This window comes from Podarcis liolepis (assembly GCF_965112155.1).
Source record: "Podarcis liolepis genome assembly, chromosome: 9".
In the NCBI taxonomy this organism is placed as follows: domain Eukaryota; kingdom Metazoa; phylum Chordata; class Lepidosauria; order Squamata; family Lacertidae; genus Podarcis; species Podarcis liolepis.
The window spans coordinates 15,362,415-15,386,158 of NC_139564.1; the positions used below are offsets into that span (position 1 = coordinate 15,362,415).

At 43.9% G+C, this 23,744-nt stretch overlaps 1 protein-coding gene across 6 annotated transcripts in view; it reads left to right on the forward strand.

The window, feature by feature from the left end:
* Window positions 1-23,744, forward strand: part of PTPN13 (protein tyrosine phosphatase non-receptor type 13) — a 161,852-nt gene that overhangs the window by 79,291 nt on the left and 58,817 nt on the right. For 4 of the 6 annotated variants that reach the window (XM_083520397.1, XM_083520399.1, XM_083520398.1 and 1 more), the window contains exons 7-13: window positions 4,611-5,168; window positions 12,589-12,684; window positions 13,792-13,888; window positions 19,443-19,662; window positions 21,208-21,282; window positions 21,477-21,651; window positions 23,216-23,369. In XM_083520397.1, the coding sequence (XP_083376523.1) occupies window positions 4,611-5,168; window positions 12,589-12,684; window positions 13,792-13,888; window positions 19,443-19,662; window positions 21,208-21,282; window positions 21,477-21,651; window positions 23,216-23,369 (1,375 nt within the window). The remainder of the gene's footprint in view (window positions 1-4,610; window positions 5,169-12,588; window positions 12,685-13,791; window positions 13,889-19,442; window positions 19,663-21,207; window positions 21,283-21,476; window positions 21,652-23,215; window positions 23,370-23,744) is intronic. The other 2 variants (XM_083520401.1, XM_083520402.1) reach the window with 1 other exon arrangement.

The window sequence follows — 23,744 nt, forward strand, 5'->3', positions numbered from 1 at the left end:
GACTCATGCTCACACATACACACTTGTGGTGGCTAATTTGTAATAGAGAAACATGTGCCACATCTAGTTTGATTCTCAGTTCAATAAGAGTCCTAGTACTTCACATGCTCCATACCAGGCATAGGCAAACTTCGGCCCCCCAGATGTTTTGGACTTCAATTCCCATCATTCCTGACCACTGGTCCTGTTAGCTAGGGATCATGGGAATTGTAGGCCAAAACATCTGGAGGGCCGAAGTTTGCCTATGCCTGCTCCATACCATATCCTCAGATGGGAGAAAAATAATACCTCTGGTTCTGTACCACATAGGCCACTCTACTGTTCTTTGGGAAGAGGAAGGCATAGAAATGTTATACATAAAAGAATAGATTAATCTGAATGCAGTTATCTCCCATAAATACACGCTTCTCTCCTCCTTAATACACCTGCCATGCTGCAGCCTGAAATAGACTCCCCCACTTCTTCTCATGATGGTGAGCAGATGTAGAACCATGTGGGCGCCCCACACTTTAACCTGAGTCATGAGACTCTTAATCTCAGGTCCATGAGTCCGAGTCCTACATTGGGCAAAAAATTCCCGCATTGCAGGGGAGTTGGGCTACAGTTCTATGATTCTGTGAGATTTGTCCCTAGCAAATAGCTCCTGGAAAGGCCTGAAAGCTCAAAGTAGTCAGGATTAAACACAACCCACGTTTTGGCTTTTGAGTTTGTGAGACTCATAATTCAGTATCCTAGGAAGGCAGAATCTGACCCTCACCTTGCCCAGTCTGGCCTAGCATAAGCTAGGTCTTGTGAAGGCCCTGTTTGGGGTGTGTGCCTGTGTGTTTCCTTTTCTTCCACCCTGAACTAAATCCACATTGTTAATTCCCTCCTCTTACTTTATGTGCCATCTATCTTCAGTGTTTAACAAGTATTTCAGGGCTCTGCTCCCGTGTGAAGATTGAGCATCCAATAAAAAGCAGGATCTATTTGGCTGTTCTGGTGGTGTAATGCTTGTAACCAAGAGATGAATATTGAGTGGTTTATATGCTCGCTGCAAATTTCTTAGACTGATACTCAATATGAAAATATATACACCGCCCCCCACTTTTCTTCCAGAGTGAAGCGATGCTGAAATATTTATCTAATTCTTTATGGTGAATTCCTTAGCAATGGGACCCATGTGTCTAAATAGCAGAATTTGTATCAGGGTGTCACTATTAAAGTAGAGCAATAGTTACAATTACTTTTAATAATGTACACAGAACTTAATAATTTAATTCCTCTGCTGTTTAGTGAAAATCTTATGAGGGACTCCATAAATAAGCCCCTTCGGAGTATAATCCCCAAAACTTGGCATCTTATTCGGGGGGGGGGGATGTGGACCCACAAGGAATTGTGGAAAGGAAGGGATGAAAGTGGGAAAAGGTTAAGTTCCAATTCTACTTTCCACTGTTTCTGCTTGTCCCCATTCCCACCCTCCACCCCACATTCAACCAACCCCATTTAATCCTCCCTCTCATGTATCTTTACTATGTGCCTGCTTAGCCTATTGACAGCCCTTCCTTCTACCCTCCAAAACACACCTCCATTCTCACCATCTCCCCTCCTTTTCTCTTGGAAGCAACTGGTAAGAAGCAAAAGAGGGATGGAACATTACACGGCAACCAGACTGGTGACTGGGAGTGGCCGCCGATACCATATAACACCGGTCTTGAAAGACCTACATTGGCTCCCAGTACGTTTCCGAGCACAATTCAAAGTGTTGGTGCTGACCTTTAAAGCCCTAAACGGCATCGGTCCAGTATACATGAAGGAGTGTCTCCACCCCCATCGTTCTACCCGGACACTGAGGTCCAGGACCGAGGGCCTTCTGGCGCTTCCCTCACTGCGAGAAGCCAAGTTACAGGGAACCAGGCAGAGGGCCTTCTCGGTAGTGGCGCCCGCCCTGTGGAACACCCTCCCACCAGATGTCAAAGAAAACAACAACTACCAGACTTTTAGAAGACATCTGAAGGCAGCCCTGTTTAGGGAAGCTTTTAATGTTTGCTGTATCACAATATTTTAATATTTTTTTGTAAGCCGCCCAGAGTGGCTGGGGAAGCCCAGCCAGATGGGTGGGGTATAAATAATAAATTATTATTATTATTATTATTTCAAAGGAGCCTAGAATGTTCAACTGACTACCTAAGTGAAAAGAGGCTGGTACTATAGTGATGCCCTTTTGGCAGCAGCTGAAAACCTTGTCTGTTTCAGCATAGAGCACTCTATTCCTCGTGGGCAGTAGGTGGCTGGTACGAGTGGAGTGGTGCTCTGAAGAGAGCATCTGGAAAGACCTATGGGCAACTAGATCTAAAAGAGAACTCCAGAAATTGAAGCCAAAACCAGAATTAAGAAGAGACTGGCTGACAGTATTAAAAGCAAAATAAAAAAATTCCTTCCTTCCAGTAGCACCTTAAAGACCAACTAAGTTAGTTCTTGGTATGAGCTTTCGTGTGCATGCACACTTCTTCAGATGCTATCTGAAGAAGTGTGCATGCACACGAAAGCTCATACCAAGAACTAACTTAGTTGGTCTTTAAGGTGCTACTGGAAGGAAGGAATTTTTTTATTTTGACTATGGCAGACCAACACGGCTACCTATCTGTAACTAGTATTAAAAGCAGCTGCTGTAAACTGCAGACTCTCAAGAGCCTTGATGTTATTTGTTAAGAGAATATCGTTAGCAGCTTATCGTTGAGAGCAGTCAAGATAATGAGGGGAGCTGGATTCAAAACCCGCAGCTGTGGTGAATGAGGAGTAAGGTTTTCTGCAGGGAAACAGAGAGAGTAAATGTTAAAGACATTTGGCAGAAAATATAAATTAAGGGAAATTGGATGGTGATGATTCGGCAAGGCAGAGAAGAGAGCACTTTTGATAAGAAATCAGGAGTTGACAGACAAAACAATCTCATGTCGAGGAAGTAAAAAGTCCCAAGAGCATCAGAAGAGAGAGGGGTTAGACTTGCTCAAGTGTAAATCCATTAACATCAGTGTGACTACTTTGAAACTGGTCTGAGGTTTAAGGCCATGGCTTGCTGTTAGTGCAATTGCATCAGCGATGACAATTGATTGAGTATTATATAACTGCGTATGCTGTTGATGTACTTTATCTTTGACAGTTTGGGGATAGAGGCTATATTTATCTCTTGGACTGAATCTAGTCCCGTCCTTCTAATTGCACCCTTTGACCTTTTTCTTTTTGTTTCCATGTGGAAACAAGATGTATTTTCCTGCTGCTCACAACACAAAACTTCCATCGAAGTTTCCATCTCCGTTAGCCATTGGCAATAATCAGGAGGCTGTCCCAGAATAAAGTTCAAGAATGTTTGGTGGTTTGTGGTAGTGCTTAACTCATATTTTTTTAAAAAAACTGAATCTACCACTGACTGGTCTCTGTGGTCACTTTGTGAGGTACATGGACAGGATTTTATAGGGAAGTTGTATTTTTTATTTCATGACAGGAAAAGACAATGAGCTAAAGTTGAAACAACCAAAGTTGCCCTGTATTTCTGTCAGGAATTTATTATGTCTATATGTGTCTTTGAGAAGCAACTGAAACTTAGGATTTCTCATGGGAGAAGCATATGGATTCCTGGGGGGGGGGGGGGATGGATGAGAGATAAAAATACAATTTTCGTTGTGGCATATTCGTGGCAATTTAGTTCTTTCTGAGAGAACACACCTGTTTCTGCTATTCAGAATATGGTAACTAATCTTGCCTTATATATGCAACCAAAGTGTCCATCATACTGCATGAGCCCCTGTGGGGTACATTGCGCCATAGTTATGTTGTTGTTTTTTAAGCAGACATACATTTCATGCTAATACCTGTAGAATTCCTGGAGGTGGGTAGCTGGGCTGCTAAGTCCCAGTCTTAATGACAGAGGACAGATTTACAGCGCAGTTCTAACCATGTCTACTCTGATGTAAGTCCTATTGAATTCAGTGGAGTTTACTCCCAGGTAAATGGATTTGGGATTGCAGCCGCTGACAGTATGTTAATTGGAAGTCTTTGCCATTCACGCCTATAGAGAACTGTAACTATCAAGGCAGAGGCTAACTTTTGCTCCCTGTTCACTACCGCTCCATCGTCTTGAGAAAAAATGGCAGATACAGTGGTACCTCGGGTTAAGAACTTAATTCGTTCCGGAGGTCCATTCTTAACCTGAAACTGTTCTTAACCTGAAGCACCACTTTAGCTAATGGGGCCTCCCACTGCCGCCACGTCGCCTCTGCACGATTTCTGTTCTCATCCTGAAGCAAAGTTCTTAACCCGAGGTACTATTTCTGGGGTAGTGGAGTCTGTAACCTGAAGCGTCTGTAACCCGAGGTACCACTGTATGTCAAACTCTTATCTGCTGTCCATGAAGCTATGTTTTAAGTCTACTTCTGCAGTAAATAAATGCAAAATATAATATTGCCATTTCTTTCCATTGAATTCATACATTATATGAAGCTGTCACACTTGCCTTGTAAAGAAAACCTTTCGTTGTTACTCTGTCCAACCTTTCAAAAACCAATTAAAGCGTCGTTGTTTGTTGAAAAGCGGAAAAAGCTGTACATATCCAAGATGGATTCTTCTTGTTCCAGGAAGAAGCTTAGTGGCTGATGGCCCAGAGGTGCTCCCGGCTCCGTTCTTTGAACAGACCATGCTTAGCAAAAGGCTTAGTAAGTCCATGGGGTTCTTGTCTCTCAGAGGTCTTCAAGGCGAGGAAGACTTTTGCCAGGGCGCTTCCTCCGATTACAATTCTGGCCGTGAAGATGACATGGATGCCGGCTGCCCTTACCGGTGTAGGGCTAGTGACTTGGAAAGGAAAGCGGATGCTGGCCCCAAGCGGAAAGTCTGGGCTTCCTCCTCAGATCTGCTCTGCTCAGCTGACAAAGTGGCCCAGAAAGACCAAGTTGGGGATTCCCGCAAACACTATCATGCAGGGACAGTCCCAGTACGGACTTCGGCAGCTACGAGAAACAAGGAGGGCAGATACTCTGACGGGAGCATAGCCCTCGATATATTTGGCCCTCAAAAACTAGATCAGGGGCGCTATGTGCCAGAGACGTCGACATCAGCAGCCTTATCAAGTGCCTTTGACAGGATCAAAGAGAGGCAGAAGAAGTTGCAGTTGCTGCGAGGCGCCATGAATGTTGAAGGTCAGTGAATTTTGTGCCATACACATTTGAAGCTCCACCCGCACATTTGAAGCAGTCTCAAGCCGCTTTAAGCAATCATGGCTTCCCCCAAAGAACCTTTGGGGCTGTGGTTTGTTGGGGGTGCTAAGTGTTAGGAGATCCTTATTCCCATTCCGGAGCTATAATTCTCAGAGGTTCCTTGGGAAGAATGATTGATTTGATAAACTGTTCCTGGGAACTGTAGTCTGTTAAAGGTTCTGAGGGTTGTTAGGATTCTTTGGGGGAACCTATAAGTCTTAAAAGTTGGTATACAAGTGTTTTAAATGTCTTGATGTAGTTGTGACCTTAAACATGGAGTCTTTCCCTCTGTAGTTTGTGTTCACATTTGCTTCCTTGTTAGTGCAGACCAGAGAAAGAGAGACATTTTCCGTTTCTCTTTGTATTTGAGCCCAGTCTTCTTCAAACCTGGATCCCCAGATGATGTTGGACTACAACGCGAATCATCTGGAACCATTGGCTAAGCCAGCTGGGAATGATGTCATCCAACAATCCCTGGGGACCCAAGGTTAAAGAACACTGCACTTAGCCATTTTAGGTTTCACATTATGGGGCAATTTTGGCAGCTTAAGCTTTGTGTGTGGAAATGCCATAAGAGCATAAGCCAGGAAGTCCCTGATTCAAATCTCAACCAAGCCATTAGCTCGTTAGGGGGCCTTAGGGAACCCACTGTTACCAATCTCCCACCTGCACTATGGAGATAGGCCGTTGGTTGTGTTAAGAGTTGCTGAAATAATCTGTGTTCAGTTGTTTGAAAGAAGTGGTGTGGTAACACATAAGTATGAGTCATGATCCATCTTAGGCTTATTCCTGCCAGTCCAATATCACCACTTTTCCCTCTCCTATTATTCTTGTGCCCGTACTGTTTGTGGAGCGAAAAATCCAACCTCTTCCTGTATTTCAGCTTCAATGAAATGTGTGATTGTTGTGCACACCGGCAACTCCCAATTTGCACAGGGGTTGTGTTCTGTGTCATTGCGCGCAGCCGAAATACCCCGTTCCACCCTACCCTTTGAGTGACGTCTCTTATGACGTTTCCAGGTCACTTCCAGTTTGGCTTCGTGCACGTGTGTGCGATTGTGCACACACCAGTCGCATGAAAAGCAGGTTGCCTGTAGTACCATACTTGCAAAGGGAAAAATCAAGAGGGGAAGAGTATTATCATTCCTACTAACTGGAGTGTTTGTAATACCGGAAGCACGTGGTCACATCTGTTTCCCCAAAACACTCCCAGAATTATCCTGCAGAATTATCCACCCGTCATCAAGACAAGCGAACAAGAAAGATTTTCACAGTTCCTGGACACATCCCAGCCAGGGGGAAATAGCCAAGGAGGAGCCTGAAGCAAAACCAGTATGGGGTGTGGCTTGGAGATAGTCTTTCTGGTCAGATAGGGTAGGGAGACCTGAAGGCTGAATTCAACCTGCGGACAGGAGGTTTCTCACACCTGAGAAAAAATAAGAGTTTATAATCTAAGAGACTTAGGATAGGTAGAAAGAGTATGCATGTTTAGGTGCAACACTTTGGTTCTGTTACACAGGGGGTGTTTTATAACAAACAGGTAGAATGACCTCTTTAAGGAATGTTTTGGAAGCGGAGGAGCCGAGATGGCAATTGTTCATATAATAACTACCCCACAGGATACTGCTTCCGTTCTGAAATATTAAAATATGTCACACACATAGGCAGCTGATAATTTTGGAATCTTAGTGCATTCTATGGAGGCAAGCTTATGATTTGAGAAGCTTCTTCCTTCTTATCAACACCCTCAACAGTTTGTGCGACTTTAGCTTGATTCTTTTCCAGGAAATTTAGAATTGCAAAATTTGCCTATAGAAACTGGGCTAAGTTGCATAGGATAATTTATATTGCAAAACTTTCGGTTTTGATTAGAAAATTTCCTGATCTCCTAGAGAGTGATCCGTTTGAGCATGCTTCTTGTACTCTTGTTTAGTAAACAAAGCTAAAAGCTTTGAAGCTTGCCAGCCCTGCTTAATATTTGTTTGCGGCTGGCGCACATTCATTTTTACTAATGAACTTACAAAATGGAAAATTTTCCACAGAAAAATAAAGCGCTGGCAAAATTTCCTCCGCGCCCGCCCTCCCCCTGCCCCAACCACTGCCACTTTCTGTTTATAATATATTGTCTAAGCCTGACAATATGATATTCAGATAACGTCAGTTATGTATAAACAACCCCACCCCCCATAGGCTGGATTTCACCAGCCTTATTGTAAAGTAAATAGATTTGTTTTGGTACTCTCTCAAAGCCTGGTGATGGTTGCTGAGCATCATGCACCAATTGTCCTTGTTCAGGGTCATTCTGTCCCATAGTCTGTCCTTTAAGAGCTTTATATTAAAAGAGAAGGCTTTACTTGCTTGCTCTGCACCACGAGAGCAGTTTATGCCTTCTTGGCAAGCTAACGGCCCTTCTAGACGTCCTTTTTCATAGAATCATAGAATCATAGAGTTGGAAGAGACCACAAGGGCCATCAAGTCCAACCCCCTGCCAAGCAGGAAACACCATCAGAGCACTCCTGACATATGGTTGTCAAGCCTCTGCTTAAAGACCTCCAAAGAAGGAGACTCCACCACACTCCTTGGCAGCAAATTCCACTGTCAAACAGCTCTCACTGTCAGGAAGTTCTTCCTAATGTTTAGGTGGAATCTTCTTTCTTGTAGTTTGGATCCATTGCTCCGTGTCCGCTTCTCTGGAGCAGCAGAAAACAGCCTTTCTCCCTCCTCTATGTGACATCCTTTTATATATTTGAACATGGCTATCATATCACCCCTTAACCTCCTCTTCTCCAGGCTAAACATGCCCAGCTCCCTTAGCCGTTCCTCATAAGGCATCGTTTCCAGGCCTTTGACCATTTTGGTTGCCCTCCTCTGGACACGTTCCAGTTTGTCAGTGTCCTTCTTGAGCTGTGGTGTACTCATGATGCTATCAGGGCAGTCAAATGAGATTCTGCTTTCATCATGTTTGGGCTGCAAAAGTTTTAGGGTGGTCACGCTGCTTCATTTTCAATCAGTTCATATCCCATAACTTTCTGCTGAAATTCCATAACTTCTCGTGTTTAAGATGTGTATGTAGAGGTGGCAGCTATTTTGTTTGGGGGTGAAGAGGGTATGTGTGTGCCCCATTCCACCTCACCCCACCCCACCCCTTCCTCCCTCGTTCTGACTTCATCCAGGTCCAAAAGGACCTGCATGTCAGCGATCATGTGTCAAGTGGACGTGCCTAAAATGGTCCCGCCCTATATGTGTTTGTGTGTTCCACTTCTGTTGCTCTATAGCAAGGGTCAGCAAACTTTTTCAGCAGGGGGCCAGTCCACTGTCCCTCAGACCTTGTGGGGAGCCAGGCTATATTTTGAAGAAAACGAATTCCTGTGCCCCACAAATAACCCTGAGATGCATTTTAGATAAAAGAACACATTCTACTCATGTAAAAACACGCTGATTCCCAGACCATCCGTGGGCCGGATTTAGAAGGCGATTGGGCCAGATCTGGCCCCCAGGCCTTAGTTTGCCTACGAATGCTCTATAGCCCTTCCAGACAGCCCCAGCATTGGGGAAGCATCACAGACCAACTAATAAAGCAGAATAGTAAAGGTAAAGGTACCCCTGCCCGTACGGGCCAGTCGTGTCCGACTCTAGGGTTGTGCGCCCATCTCACTTAAGAGGCTGGGGGCCAGCGCTGTCCGGAGACACTTCCGGGTCATGTGGCCAGCGTGACGAAGCTGCTCTGGCGAGCCAGCACCAGCGCAGCACACGGAAACGCCGTTTACCTTCCCGCTATAAAGCGGTACCTATTTATCTACTTGCACTTAGGGGTGCTTTCGAACTGCTAGGTGGGCAGGAACTGGGACCAAACGACGGGAGCTCACACCGCCGCGGGGATTCGAACCGCCGACCATACGATCGACAAGTCCTAGGCGCTGAGGTTTTACCCACAGCACCACCCGCAGAATAAGTCCACCACAAATGCACTATTACTGTGTCAAGAACACAGTGCAGAATATACACATGAGAAAACACCAATTGGGGAATGGGGTAGACCAATGATTCTTAACATCTGGAATCTGTCAATATAGCATGTTTGAAATCGGATGCCATTCTAACATATTTTCTCCTCCTCAGTCTTTGTGATGCTTGCTCACCACCCAAAATTGCATTTTCTTCAAGTAAAAGTTGCACATGTGGTTAAGCTTGTGGTATTGCAGTGAGGGTATCTATAGAACAGGGGCACATGTTTCAATTATTACTGCTTGAGCTGTAGCTGTGTTATTTCCTGCGTAAAATAGAGTGACTTCTGTTTCTCCCAATAAGTTTCTGTTCTGTGTCGTTTTGAAGGGGGAATGCTTGGCTCCATGAGTTTAACATGGGTTTTTCATGCATGAGCAAGTATGGCACAGTATGCAACGGTTACTGGTTAAGAGACTCACGATCCCTGTCCTTTAAATACAGTCATAAATCTAGCAGTGGTCCAAGCATATTTTTGTGTGGTTAGTGTGGTCTTTTGAACTGGGTTAATTGTATTTTGCTGACTGTGGAAGTTGGCGACGCAGACTACTGTTGTTTCAGGGACAGAATGGGTTTGATAGAACATGAGGAGATTGGCTTTCAGGGCACGCCACTCCTAGCTCCAAATATTAGGATTTCTAAATGATACTGGCCAGGAACTTCAATGTTATGGTTTCTTTAAAAAAGCTTTAGCTAATGTCATTATATATTTTGACCAACATGGGGAGGGGGAGCATGGAAGGTAACTGATCTTTTTAAACCTCTCCTTTAAAAAAGATCAATCTAGAACAGTAGGGTAGCCAATATGTCTCTCTCCAGATGTTGTTGGACTCCACTTCTCATCAGGCCCAGTCAGCTACTTGTTCCCAATCTTAATTTAGGTCCAAAATTCCTGCCACAGATTATTTAAAAGGATGGGGTGGAGTGGGAAACCTCAAACATTTATTAGCAAAATTATTAATAATAATTATACAGATATGTTTCACAAAAAACATTTACCTTGTTTTGTTTATGTATTTATGGTGTTTGTATGCCAACCCCATAGCATAAAGTTATTCTAGCAGTTAAAAATAAAGAAGCAAAGAAGCAAACAAAATCCAAAGTAAAGCATGAAACCATAAAACATGGGGCGGGGTGTGTGTGTGTGTGTGTGTGTGTGTGTGTGTGTGTGGAGGAAACCAGCATAAATGCAACAAAGCAGAACTTGTGGCATCTCAAAAACTAAAAACAGGTTTTTAGAGAACTGAGGCACAGACTGCTTTAGTTATTTAACAGGCTTGGGTTATTCCCATTTTTAAAGAACAATTCCCTCCCGCCCCTTTGGTATTGCTTGTTTTAATTACCGTATTTTTTGCTCTATAAGACTCACTTTTTCCCTCCTGAAAAGTAAGGGGAAATGTGTGTGCATCTTATGGAGCGAATGCAGGCTGCGCAGCTATCACAGAAGCCAGAACAGCAAGAGGGATTGCTGCTTTCACTGCGCAGCAATTTCTCTTGCTGTTCTGGCTTCTGAGATTTAGAATATTTTTTTTCTTGTTTTCCTCCTCCAAAAACTAGGTGCGTCTGGTGCGTCTTATAGAGCGAAAAATACGGTATCTTTTTTCCTTACACATACACACACTTGCAGTGCTGGTGATTTGTATTGCATTATGTTTTTGAGAACTTCTGCACAGATCATTTGAACCTTGTTAAACGCAGGCCTTGTTATTTCTGCTTTTGCTCTTGATGTTTGGCGGCACTGAGCTCTTGTCCATATTACAACTTTGGAGCTTACATCCATTGCCTTCAATAAGTGATGTGTTCTGTTAGTTTTGAGCCGAGGTTGTTTCGTTCTGGGAGCACGTGCTTTCCTGATAATGACAACCAGGCGGAGCAAGCGCAAATTCAGTATCGATTGGCACACACATTTATTTTCCAGCCGCATTACTTGGTCTATGTCAGTCCTGGCCGGCTAAAAACACTCTGTAGGTTTAATTCACAGATTCAGTGAGCGTTTGCTAGTTTTAACTTGATCCTAAGAAATTCTAATTCAAGGTAGATCCATACCAGCTGAGGAAAGGTTGAGATGTCCTACATGTTACTAAGCTCCACCCTAGACGCAATAATAAAGGATAAACATAGCAACAGAAGGAAGATGTCAATGTACACTCTGTTGTGTTCGATATAATGATTGGTGTTGTTCATTCTTTGTTGCCATACTACAAGCTTATTTCTACAACAGAAAAAAGTGTAAACCTATATGCCATTGTCAAGATTTACTTGAGCATAAAAGAGTCCTACTGGATCAGGTCCACATTCTGTTTCCTATAATGGTCAACCAGAGGCCTATAGGTGCTCACAAGAAGGCCATTAGAACAATAGACCTATCTTAACTTGATTTGTTTTACTAGACCTTTTTACAGAAGGCCACTGAGAGTAAGTTTTCGATATTTACTGCAACAACACCTTATCTGTATTCTGTTAATAATCGTCATTGACTGCTTGATGGATATAGCAAATGCTTTCCTCTGAGTTCATGTCTCATCTTCTTCAGTCAATACATCAATTATAATTAATGACATTTGGGGCCTGCGTTGATGCTAACCATGGCAGAGCAATTTGGGAGCAGGCTGAAGGAGTTCATGCTTCCCCAGGCTCCACCCCTCTCAAGCTTGATTGTGGTTCTACAACAGGGGTAGTCAACCTAAGGCCCATGGGCCACAAGTGGCCCATGGGGGTCATTTAACTGGCCCACGAGCCGCCCACTTGGCGAATCCCTGTGCGCTGTACTAAACCGGTGAAGCACGGCTCTGGGACCTGCTTCCGCGGTGCTGGAATTCATGTCTGTGTATGCTCAGATGCCAAAAATCGCATCTGTGCAGATTCTGGAAATCATGTTTGCACAGACGCCTAAAATCGCTGGAGTGAACCAGCCCAGGTGAGGTAAACCTCTACATCATGTCTGACTGCTGCTAACTACCTTAAAGGGAATTCCCAAATTCTAGTACACATACCGTGTTTTTAAACTTAGTTTCTGAACTGGGAGAGCCTTAACCATGGCCAGAACAAATGCCATATCTTGAACAGGGGAGATTTAAAGAAAAAATTTGAGCATCGTCTAGTGACGACTTCTTTTTCATAATCCTGTTTACTCTGTTCTGGTAAATTGGGTAAATTGGACTGCAGAATTAAGATAATGTTTTGCAGAACCGTTTGTGCCTCGACAATTTTCTGTGGTGACAAGTTCCACAACAGCGCATCGATGGCTAGCATTTCCCCCCACATCTTATAAAGCATGTGCAATGGTCATATGATGTATAATGGATGCCATATCCCTGTTGACTGTTCATACCCTTCTGTGTTTCTTCAAAAAATCTTTCAGAGCATGTGCAGAGATACAAATCGTACCACAGTGACATATACAGCACGGAAAGTGAGACCCCATCGTTCATTTCTTCAGAGGCAGATTTCAGGCAAGGTAAGAGCTATATGAAGGCCAAAAAATGACGTGTAGTTGGGTTCTTCAACTAATGGGCTGTGACTTGAGCAAAAGCGTCGCTGCTTTCATCACCAAAGGTGTCAACATCATATTTAGTGTTGAAGCTCCTTCCACCTCATTGCAAACCATTGATTTAATACTACAGTGGTACCTTGGGTTACATACGCTTCAGGTTACATACGCTTCAGGTTACAGACTCTGCTAACCCAGAAATAGTGCTTCAGGTAAAGAACTTTGCTTCAGGATAAGAACAGAAATCGTGCTCCGGTGGCGCGGCAGCAACAGGAGGCCCCATTAGCTAAAGTGTTGCTTCAGGTTAAGAACAGTTTCAGGTTAAGAACGGACCTCCGGAACAAATTAAGTTCTTAACCCGAGGTACCACTGTATTGTCTCTGTTCCTTCCACTTCATTGGTTATGGGGAAAGTACTAGGTAGGCTGCACGGGGAAATAAACAGCAGAAAAAGAGAGAGAAGAGACAAGAAGGGCCTCCCTCAGGAAACTTGTTTATTGAGCATTCTTTCTGATTTGCTTGCCCACAGTTGAGGTTTCATAATGTCTGCTCTTTGTTGAGAATTTCTGATTCGATGTGAAGAAGTTAAATGACAATGTGCTTTCCTCCTGATTTTTTTGTGCAGAGGTTATACATTATCCCATCAGTTGATGGTCATGCAACCCTTTTTAGTGAATCACTTTCTGAACTGCAAAAAACAACGGAGGAATATTTGTTGCAAAGGGGTGCTTTAATCTGCAATGCAAACTGGCTTTATTCCAGTTCAGCTGTCAAGGTTTTTCTGTTAATTGTAGCTTGATGACATTGAACTACCTGCTTAGGTCCTGTAGTTCCCAAAGCCCAAATGTTCCAAAGCCCAAAGGTAACCACATGGTAACCACAGAGTAATGGCAATCTCTTAAAAATATGACTGATGCCAGTTTCCAGTATTACCATGCCTCTGTAGATGTAACATGGATGTACTACCTCCTTGAAAAGTGGACACCTTCATCCAGTGAAATTTTTGATGCTGCAGTAAGATTTCCTGCACAAACTTAAGGCATTTTTTTGGTCTTGTTTCTTTTTCATGTGCCAGTGAGAAGGTTTGAAGCATTGAGAGATGACTCCAGTGGCCCTTCCCCAGGAGCAGATGATCTATCTTCATCAGGTCGAATACATGGACAAAGGCTGAGGTAAAAAAAAAGCATGAGAGTCTTAAGAGTCTGCTGGATCAGGCAATGGCCCATGTAGTCAGCCATTTTGTTCTCACAGTGGCCGAGCAGAAGCTTGTGGAAGTCCAGAAGCAGGAGGTAAGCACAATATCACCTTTCCTACTGCTGACTCTCAGCAGCTGGCATTTAGAGGCATAGACTTCCTTCAGTTGCCGATCAGAAGGTCGGCGGTTCGAATCCCCGCGCCGGGGTGAGCTCCCGTTGTTCAGTCCCTGCTCCTGCCAACCTAGCAGTTCGAAAGCACATCAAAGTGCAAGTAGATAAATAGGTACCACTCCGGTGGGAAGGTAAACGGCGTTTCCGTGTGCTGCTCTGCTTCGCCAGAAGTGGCTTAGTCATGCTGGCCACATGACCTGGAAGCTGTCTGCCGACAAACGGCGGCTCCCTCAGCCTATAGAGCAAGATGAGCGCCACAACCCCAGAGTCGTCCACGACTGGACTGAATGGTCAGGGGTCCCTTTACCTTTACCTTACTTCCTTCAGTAGTGAAGGTAGAACATAGCCATTGTGGTTAGTAGCTATTGGTAGCCTTATTCTCCATGAATTTTCCTAATCCTCTTTTGAAGCCATCCGAGCCACATGTCACTGGATCATGTGGGAGCGAATGCCATAGTTTAAATATGTGTTGTATGAAGAAGTACTTCACTGTGAGAAGAATGGAGCAATCTTAAGTTTCAACAAAAACCATACAGAATCTCCGGGCCTAGTTCAGAAGTAATCACAGATAGTTTGGCCATGAGTAAGCAGTCACCTTCCTGCCCACACCCTCCTCTCTTGCACCCGGTTGTAGAGGGAAATTCCTGGTTTCTTAGTCTCCTGGTTTGTCATTTTGGTTTTGTAGGGAGAATGGATGGATTTCCAATTCAGGTGAATTTCACATAACTTCATTTGTAAGTCTGTTCCATCCCATTTCTGCACTAATACGTGGGTTTTAAAAAAAAATAAAAATACAATGGTATGAAAAGGAGTACTTTTTGTCACTGTATGTTTTTCTAAAACATACATTTTGGTACATTTTTTGACGTGAGAACTCTTATTGCAAAATTCAGAGAAGTGCGGAATCCAAGCAGTAATCCAAGAGGTGCAGATTAGGGTTGGCTCACTTAAAAGTGCAGGCCAAACTAAATTCTCTCCCATTCTTCATGACAGGGCCTTGAACCTCACTTTTCTAGTTCGTTTATCATGGGTTACTGTGATTTAAGAGATCATGGAGTCTCTACCAAAGTCAACCATGTGAGGAGGAGGTAGCTGGAGAGTATAGTTCAGAAGCTCATCGGCCTTTCAAACTCAAACCATGGTTTATTGAGTGACCTCATTATATCTGGACTAATGGGTCGCAGTCAACTAAGTTTTATTCAGCATAGATCCATTCAAATTAACGAACATGGCGACATTAGGTCCATGAATTACGGTGTGTTTATTCTGAGTAAAATTTAGTTGAGCACCATCCATTTTGTCTTAGTGAATTTGAAATGAGTGAATTTCTTCCCTTGCCCAATGATTTATAGTCTGATATCCCACCTTTGCCCAAACTTGGAACAGCTCAAGGTTTCATCTGTTTGAGGTAAACTTTGAGGCAGAATTATTTCTGACTAATTCCCCAAGAAACGTGTGGGCGTACATGAACTTTTCTGCAACTGTTTAAATAAAAAAAATGGGGGGGTTAAGAAACTTATCTTCCCACTTACAGGAAAGAAATATGTGTCTGGAAATTTGTGAGCATGTAGGTGTCGCCTTGGATCACCTCCCAGAAAAGTCAGAGGATGTGTAGGATTGGAGACACTAAAGCAAATGACCGAAGGTCATCACCTGAGTACACAAGGCTGCCATATACCAAGTCAGACCATTGGTCCATCTAGCTTAGTATTGTTTACAGCAGGGATATCCAACCTGGTGCCCTTCAAATACTGGCAGGAGCAATACTTTCAATTGGCAATACAGGCTGGGGTTTTGACAGGTTGGAGATGCTGGGGGGTTGGACCTGGGACTTTCTGCATGCAGTGATCCTTTCCACTGCTTCATAGTGAAATCGGTCTCACTTGAAATCCATGTCAATCCATGTAGACGCCAGGAACCAGTCTTGCACTTGAGTCTTGAATTGGAAACTGGAGGGAGCCAAACTCCAGTGGCGGTAAAATCTTGGCATGTGAGCATTCCAAATATATATATAACTTTTTGTAAATCTGAACATTTCACAAATACAGTGGTACCTCTGGTTGCAAACGGGATCTCTTCCGGAGGCCCGTTCACAACCTGAAAAGAACACAACCTGCGTCTGCGCACGCGCTGGTCGCAATTTGCTGCTTCTGCGCATGCGCGTGACCTCATTTTGCGCATATGCGCGGGTGGCGAAACCCAGAAGTAACCCATTCTGGTACTTCCGGGTCGCCACGGGATGCAACCTGAAAACGCTCAACCTGAAGCAAACATAACAATCCATATACCTCTTAACTTATTGGAGCTCAATTTATTAATGTGCTCATTTAGGAGGTACTTGCTGTTGAGCATCATGCCTTGCACTGTCTTGGGCCAATATGCCAAGGGACATGTTTCCTTGGGATTCAACAAGTGAGCTGCTGTTCTTTTCCCTACTGAGTGCCTGTACTCAAGAAGAAGCACAGCAATGAATCCTTTTGAAGAGTGCAGTGGTTTACTGTCCCTGCAATAAATTGATTTGGGAGGAGGTACAGAGGCAGGTGGTGACTGATGAAGCTATGTGAAACTATAAGAACTGCAGCTGGGACATAAATGATCGTCAGGGGCAAGGAGGACCACATTGTTGTCAATTTCAGTGCAGCGGGCATGGACATGGGCATTCCCTTAAGGATGATAGAGAGTCTGTCAAAACATGTTTTCTGATTCCTCCAGCATTGGGATCACTTTTCAGAGGAGAAACCATTTTAACATATTTATAATAATCTACCTGTTGAAATTTCAGTACCAACAAAAACAGCTTTTAAGTGAAGCTGTAATACTTTTTCTTTTTAAAGCAAGCTGCTACACCCTATTTTGTTGTAAAACAGCCCCACCCTTCTTTATCCACCCACAGGAAAAGTCCTATTGACTGCAACCTTTCCTCCAGTTCTTAATCATTTCTTTGCCGTTCAAGTTCAGGATGACTACAACCGATGGCCAGTTCTGCCTTTTTTTAATGCCTTTGAGCATCTGAAATGATTCCCCCCCTTCCAGTTACAACCCTTTGAAGATATTATCACTATGCCTGGATTAGCTGCACCCCCTTACCTTAGTATATTTTTGAGGGAGTTCTCCGAACTGGAAGAAGTCTAGTTATAAGGCAGAGAAAATGAACAGAAACATTTGATACTTAAGCCAGTGTTTTTACTGCTGTCAGTCTAAAAAAATGTTTTGGGTTGTGTCTCTCTTCTTAGCATCGGTCTGTTATGGGGCCAACCAGTGAGGGAAAGAAACAATGGATTCAGCACGCAGTGACTCTGTGTGGTTTAAGAGCTTCTGCTCAGAATATGCCTGTTCCACAAGCAGCAGGGCGGTTTTCAGCTCTGGTGGTTCCGTGTGATAACAGTGCTGTGGTGGGAGAGGCTGGACCTGTGAAACTTCTGTATTCTTCAGTGCTCCTAAAGGGGCAGAAGCATTCTTCCTCAGCCCCCTTGTGGGATATGGTCACTTCAGTTTTATTGCGATAGGTTGAAGGTTCTTCTTTACTCCTTCCTTGATCCTGGCTTCCCTCCATTCATCCTAATGCGCAGCAGTGCTTCTGCAAGTTCAGCAGGCGAGGCGTTGCTGCAGCTCTTACTCTTCACCACAATCCCATTTTCCAGTTGACTGGTAATCCTACCAGCGCTAAGTTAATCAGTAATTCCTATGGTCTGACTTCGGAAGCTAAGCCAAAAAGTTCAGAGGTAGCATTATAAATTTAGGTCTGACCTTGAGGCCATAGATGGTATTGTTACGGAAGAAAGTTGAAAGTGGGGTTTTTTTAACAGTGGGTGTTTGTTCTTTATACTGAGAGACTGCTTCATGTGTTACGAGATTCCTACAGTAGCACCTTAAAGACCAACTAAGTTAGTTCTTGGTATGAGCTTTCGTGTGCATGCACACTTCTTCAGATACACTGAAACAGAAGTTGCCAGATCCTTCTATATAGTGAGAAGGTGGGGAGGGGTCTTTAAGGTGGGAAGTTGGTCTTTAAGGTGCTACTGGAAGGAATTTTTTTTTATTTTGACTATGGCAGACCAACACGGCTACCTATCTGTAACTGAGATTCCTACACAGAAGGTATCTTGGTGTAATAATTTATATGCCGTCTGGGTGTAGTCATCTGTGATGATTTTATGCACTGACATATTGGTTAGCATGTTGGGCAAGGACCTATGACAGACCAAGTTTCTAATCCCTGCTCAGCCATGAAACTTTCTGGATGACCTTGGGCCAGCCACCATCTCTCAGACACGCCTACCTCACAGGGTTGTTGTGAGGATAAAATAGGGAGGAAAATAACCATGTACACCACCGTGGAGCAAACGAACAAGTTATTGACAAATGTGTCAGGAGCCACAGTTGGCCGCATGTGTCGTACTTACTAAGGGTGGACGGATCAGTCCATTTCTACTCCATTTGAATTTTGCATGTTTACAAGTTCATCTCTCTGTGTTTTTGCATGCATGTGTGTGTTTTCCTGTATGGAAATGTATACAAAAGTTCATGTTTAAATATGTACTTACCTTTGTATTTATGATAAATATGTACATAAGATAAATACATATTGTGGATTCACAATTAAGTACAGTGGTACCTCAGGTTACATACGCTTCAGGTTACAGACTCCACCAACCCAGAAATAGTACCTCAGGTAAAGAACTTTGCTTCAGGATGAGAACAGAAATTGTGCTCCTGTGGCGCGGCAGCAGCAGGAGGCCCCATTAGCTAAAGTGGTGCTTCAGGTTAAGAACAGTTTCAGGTCGAGAACGGACCTCCAGAACGAATTAAGTACGTAACCAGAGGTACCACTGTATTCATTTTATCTCTGTGTTTAAAAACATACACATTTCTAAGCATTTTATCCTAAAATGTGCATTTTTAAAAACGCATCTTTGGTGCTGTATTTTAGAAGATTCAGGGCAAACCAAGTAAAGCATTTCTTCAAACAGCGCATCATTAAACTATGGGATTTGCTCCTGCAAAAAGTCATGGTGGCCACCAACTTGGATGGCTTTCAAAGAGCATTAGACAAATTCATGGAGGATAAAACTTATCAGTGGCTACCAGCCCTCATGGCTGTGTCCTGCCTCCAGTAATGGAGCCGATATGCCTCTGAATGCCTGTTGTTAGGAATCACAAGTAGGGAGAGTGCTGTTGCTTTCAGGTCCTACGTACAGGCTTCCCATGGGCTTCTGGTTAGCCACTGGGAGAGCAGGATGCTGGGCTAAATGAGCCTTTGGCCTGCTCAAGCTGTTCTTATGTTCCTAGCATGCCTGATGAGTGCGTTTCTTCGTGGCCAGTCAACTTTCCTCCCCCACTTCTTCTTCCTCATCAATAGACAGTACGAAGCGCCACTTGAAGGCAACCTGGTGAGCCAAGAAGTAATGCTAAAGCGCCAAGAGGAGGAGATGATGCAGCTGCAGGCGAAAATGGCCCTCCGTCAGTCTCGACTAAGTCTCTACCCTGGAGAAGTGGTGAGGTCGCCGGTGCTTGATATGACAAGGGACCCCCTGAGAGAAATGGCGTTGGAAACAGCCATGACCCAAAGGAAACTAAGGGTAATGTTTAGGCATCTGTACTGTTGAGGGAACATCAGACGCATAAGTCACTGTTTTGTTTTAATTTTTGTTTTAATAAATTTAGATTTAAATTTTGATTTTGTTTTAATTAATTTTAATTTTTGTTTTAATTTTGTTTCTATCTTGTATTTAATACTGTGCACTGCCCTGAGGTCTTATGATGAAGGGCAGTATGTAAACATAATTCATAATAATAGGTGCTACAGAGTACCAGAATTTCTCCTCCTGCTTTGTCCAAAATGCACCCACAGAGACTTCCATTTCACCACTTGTTTTGACTTCAGGTTGAGCGACAAAGTGATTGATTGATTGTTTGCATGGACAGCAGCTCAATGGCCGTTTTCAGTAATCATGTCTCCAATGCTCATGCTTATACTCTCTCCATTCTTAGAATTAAATCTGTTTGTATAAGTGCTTCACATTTAAGAGAACATACGCTTCTTTAAAAAAATGTGTTGGTGGTTGGTGACCTTATGTTCTCTTAAAGTTTGCCTGTAAAAAAAATCTCATTCATACAGGCATTCCTTAGATTCTTACTGGGAGGCCTGCATGTCCCAACAGCAATGGAGGTGATTAAGCAAATGGGTTGGGACTACCGTGTCTGGTTTTTTGACACCGGCGTGTTGAGAAATGGGGAGAGCCATTTAGTCAGTGTTTTCCTAGAATGTCTCCAGGCTGCCTACTGCCTGTTGCGGCTGTTGATTCAAGTGCCTTCCAAGGCAACCTGTGAGACAATGCAAAGGATCCTGAGAGCACAGTCTAAATGACTTCCTGGTATATTAGATGCATGACTGCATATGGTTTTCAAGCCTCGATTCTCCCCCCCCCCCAAAAAAAAAAACACCTTACCAGTAATTCCACAATTAGGAGATCCGTAATGACAGACAAGCTTACCTGAAATACAACTTGCCTGCTCCTATTATTTACTTATTTATTGACTGCCTGCCCTTTACCCTGAGGTCCCAGGGCGGGTTAGAGCATTAAAACGCAACTTTAAAAACAATGTAAAGCAACGTCCTGCTGATACTCCACCATAAAGGGGGGAGCATTGGGTGTGTTCCAAGGATGTACTGCTAGATTCGCACAGAGTGGTGGTGAGCACGAAAAGCCTGGGCAGTGCTGTGTGTGAACTGAGCAGTACACCTTACATCATGCCTTGGAGTCCTCTGCAATGCCCAGGCTTTCCATGGCAGACAACCCAATGGAATCCTCTGCCTGGGTTTTACATGGCAGACAGGTCAATGTGAAAATGCTTCCTCGAAGGTAGTTGGCTTGAAACGCCACTGGAATGTTAAGGTAGCTCAGCCAGGTTGTCGGTTCTCTACATAAGCATTTGTGGCAACTTGGAGACAAACAGAAAGCTTTGTCAGATACATAAAGTGTTACTCTTAAATTTGCTATCCCCACTTATTTCCAAATAGCTGCTGGTATCTCTGCTCCCAAGTCTTTAGTTTTGCATTGTTAATGCCTCTTTTTTATTAAAAAAAAATACAATTTACTAATAATAAATTCTGTGTTTTGTAGAATTTCTTTGGTCCTGAGTTTGTGAAAACTACTGTTGATCCATTCACCTCCTTGGACCTGCCAAAGTCAATCTTGGTAAGTTAAAAACAAAAATAACACTTAACTATATTGGCATATTTGTTTATTTATTTAACTAATGTGTAGAAACCCTTTAAACCAGAAGCCAATTCGCCAAACATGTTGAATTGCTTAGTCTCCCGTAAAATGCCCTCCTCTATTTTGGCACCCAAGAATACACAGTCCTTTGCAATTTGTTTCGTGAAACACAGAACAAGAAAGGGAAGAATGAAGACAATCGCCGGAAAGTAAATGTCATGCTTTTAAGTGGGCAGAGGCTGGAGCTGACTTGCGACACCAAGACAGTATGCAAAGACGTGTTTGATATGGTAGTGGCCCATATTGGCTTAGTGGAGCATCATTTGTTTGGCTTAGCCACTTTAAAAGGTAAGGGCATTTTTTCACTAAGGGGTGTGTGTGTGTAAAACATGTGTGCGCTCATTACTTGATGACAGCAGCAGCAAGTGGTGACTTGCGTATGTGAGTGAGCAACCACAGATCAATAATCACAAAAGGAATTTCCGTATCATCTCAGAGCCAAACTACACATTATAAAGTACATGAATAAGAGCATCTTAAAGGTAAAGGGACCCCTGACCGTAAGGTCCAGTCGTGGCCGACTCTGGGGTTGCGGCGCTCATCTCGCTTTATTGGCCAAGGGAGCCGGTGTACAGCTTCCGGGTCATGTGGCCAGCATGACTAAGCCGCTTCTGGCGAACCAGAGCACCGCACGGAAACGCCATTTACCTTCCTGCTGGAGCGGTACCTATTTATCTACTTGTACTTCGACGTGCTTTCGAACTGCTAGGTGGGCAGGAGCTGGGATCGAGCAATGGGAGTTCACCCTGTCACGGGGATTCGAACCGCCAACCTACTGATCGGCAAGCCCTAGACTCTGTTGTTTAACCCACAGCGCCATCTGCATCCCCTAAGAGCATCTTAGCCTCCGCCTAAAACAGTGGTTTTCAACCAGTGTGCTGTGGGACCCTGGGGTGCATTGAATGATGGTCAGGGGTGCCATGGACAACACTGGCCTCTGTCCCTCTTCCCTTCCCTCTCTCCTCTGATGCCCTCTCACGTCTCTGCCTCACAAAGCCTTGCACAGCTGTTTATTGCAGCAGCCCTGGCTACAAGCTCTCCAGGTGAACAGCACCTCTTTTTGGGGCTGTGTAGCTCAAGAGATTAGGGACAGCGGCAGCAGCTGCTGCCCAGAGGACTCTCAAGGAGAGGGGAGAGGAGCCTCAGGGAACACTCCACAAGGGAAGGTGTTGGGAAAAAGGTGAGAGGCTGCCAGCTCTGCAGGCAAGGGGTGACATAATTGGACTCCTGAGCCCCAGAGGGGTGCCTCAGAAAGAGTGTAATTGGTTAAGGGAGCCATGGACTCAAAAAGATTGAAAATCTCTACTCTAAAAGATTCCAGTAACAGCCGCTGATCTCAATTGAGACCATAGTGCAAAGGCAGGGACTAATTTCCTCCTGCACAATTTTTTCTGATACAGCTCAAGCCATGTGCTGATGTTACCAAGACAAACAGGTTCAGGGGGGACAATTTCTGTAAGGTGTGATGCCACAAGTAAAAAATTTCCCAGATGATCTAGGTCAAGAGTGGAGAATCTCCAACCCCCAAAAGACAGTCTTGGCCTGCCAGAGGATCCAGTTTAGCCTCTTGAAGTCTTTTCCCCCATACCGCGCCCACCTGTCAATCAGCTGATAGTGATGATAGCTGATAGACGGGAGGGCAGAGTTCAATTCTGAATGGGCTGTGGGTGCCTATTCCAGGCGAACACAACCCAAAGGAAGCCTGTAAAATGCAGGCTTCATTTATATATTTTACTCAATGACCAATCGGAAATTGAGCCAACCCAACTCGAGTTCTGTAAAAGGAACAACTGCCAGTGAAAATAATTCCTTATTAATTATTTTGGGGTTTCCTCTTTTTTTTTTATGACAGACAATGAGTTTTTCTTCATCGACCCCGAGTTGAAACTGACTAAAATAGCTCCTGAAGGCTGGAAAGAAGAACCAAAGAAAAAGAGCAAGAACGCAATCAACTTCACTTTGTTCTTCCGCATTAAGTTCTTTGTGGATGATATTAGCTTGATACAGTGAGTATGACCCACACTGCTATGCATGCATTCTCCTGAGGGATCCAATGTGCTTCTAAGTGCATCTGCTCTCCCTGAAAACCTTGCACCCCTTGCCCAGGCAAACCATGGTTTCCTGTTACATCCAAACCACCCTCCAAATCAAGAATTGAAAATCGGTTTCAGATCTTGTGTTACGTACTGAGTTTAATAGGATCCAAAATGCAGCAGTCTGATTGGTCCTAGAACAATAGGATCCAAAATGCAGCAGTCTGATTGGTCCTAGAACAATGCAGCAGTATGATTGGTCCGCAGGAGCCACCCAATCCAGCTCCAGGTGGAAGTGAATCCACAACCTGATTGACCTACAGGAGAATCCCGGAATTAGCCAATCAC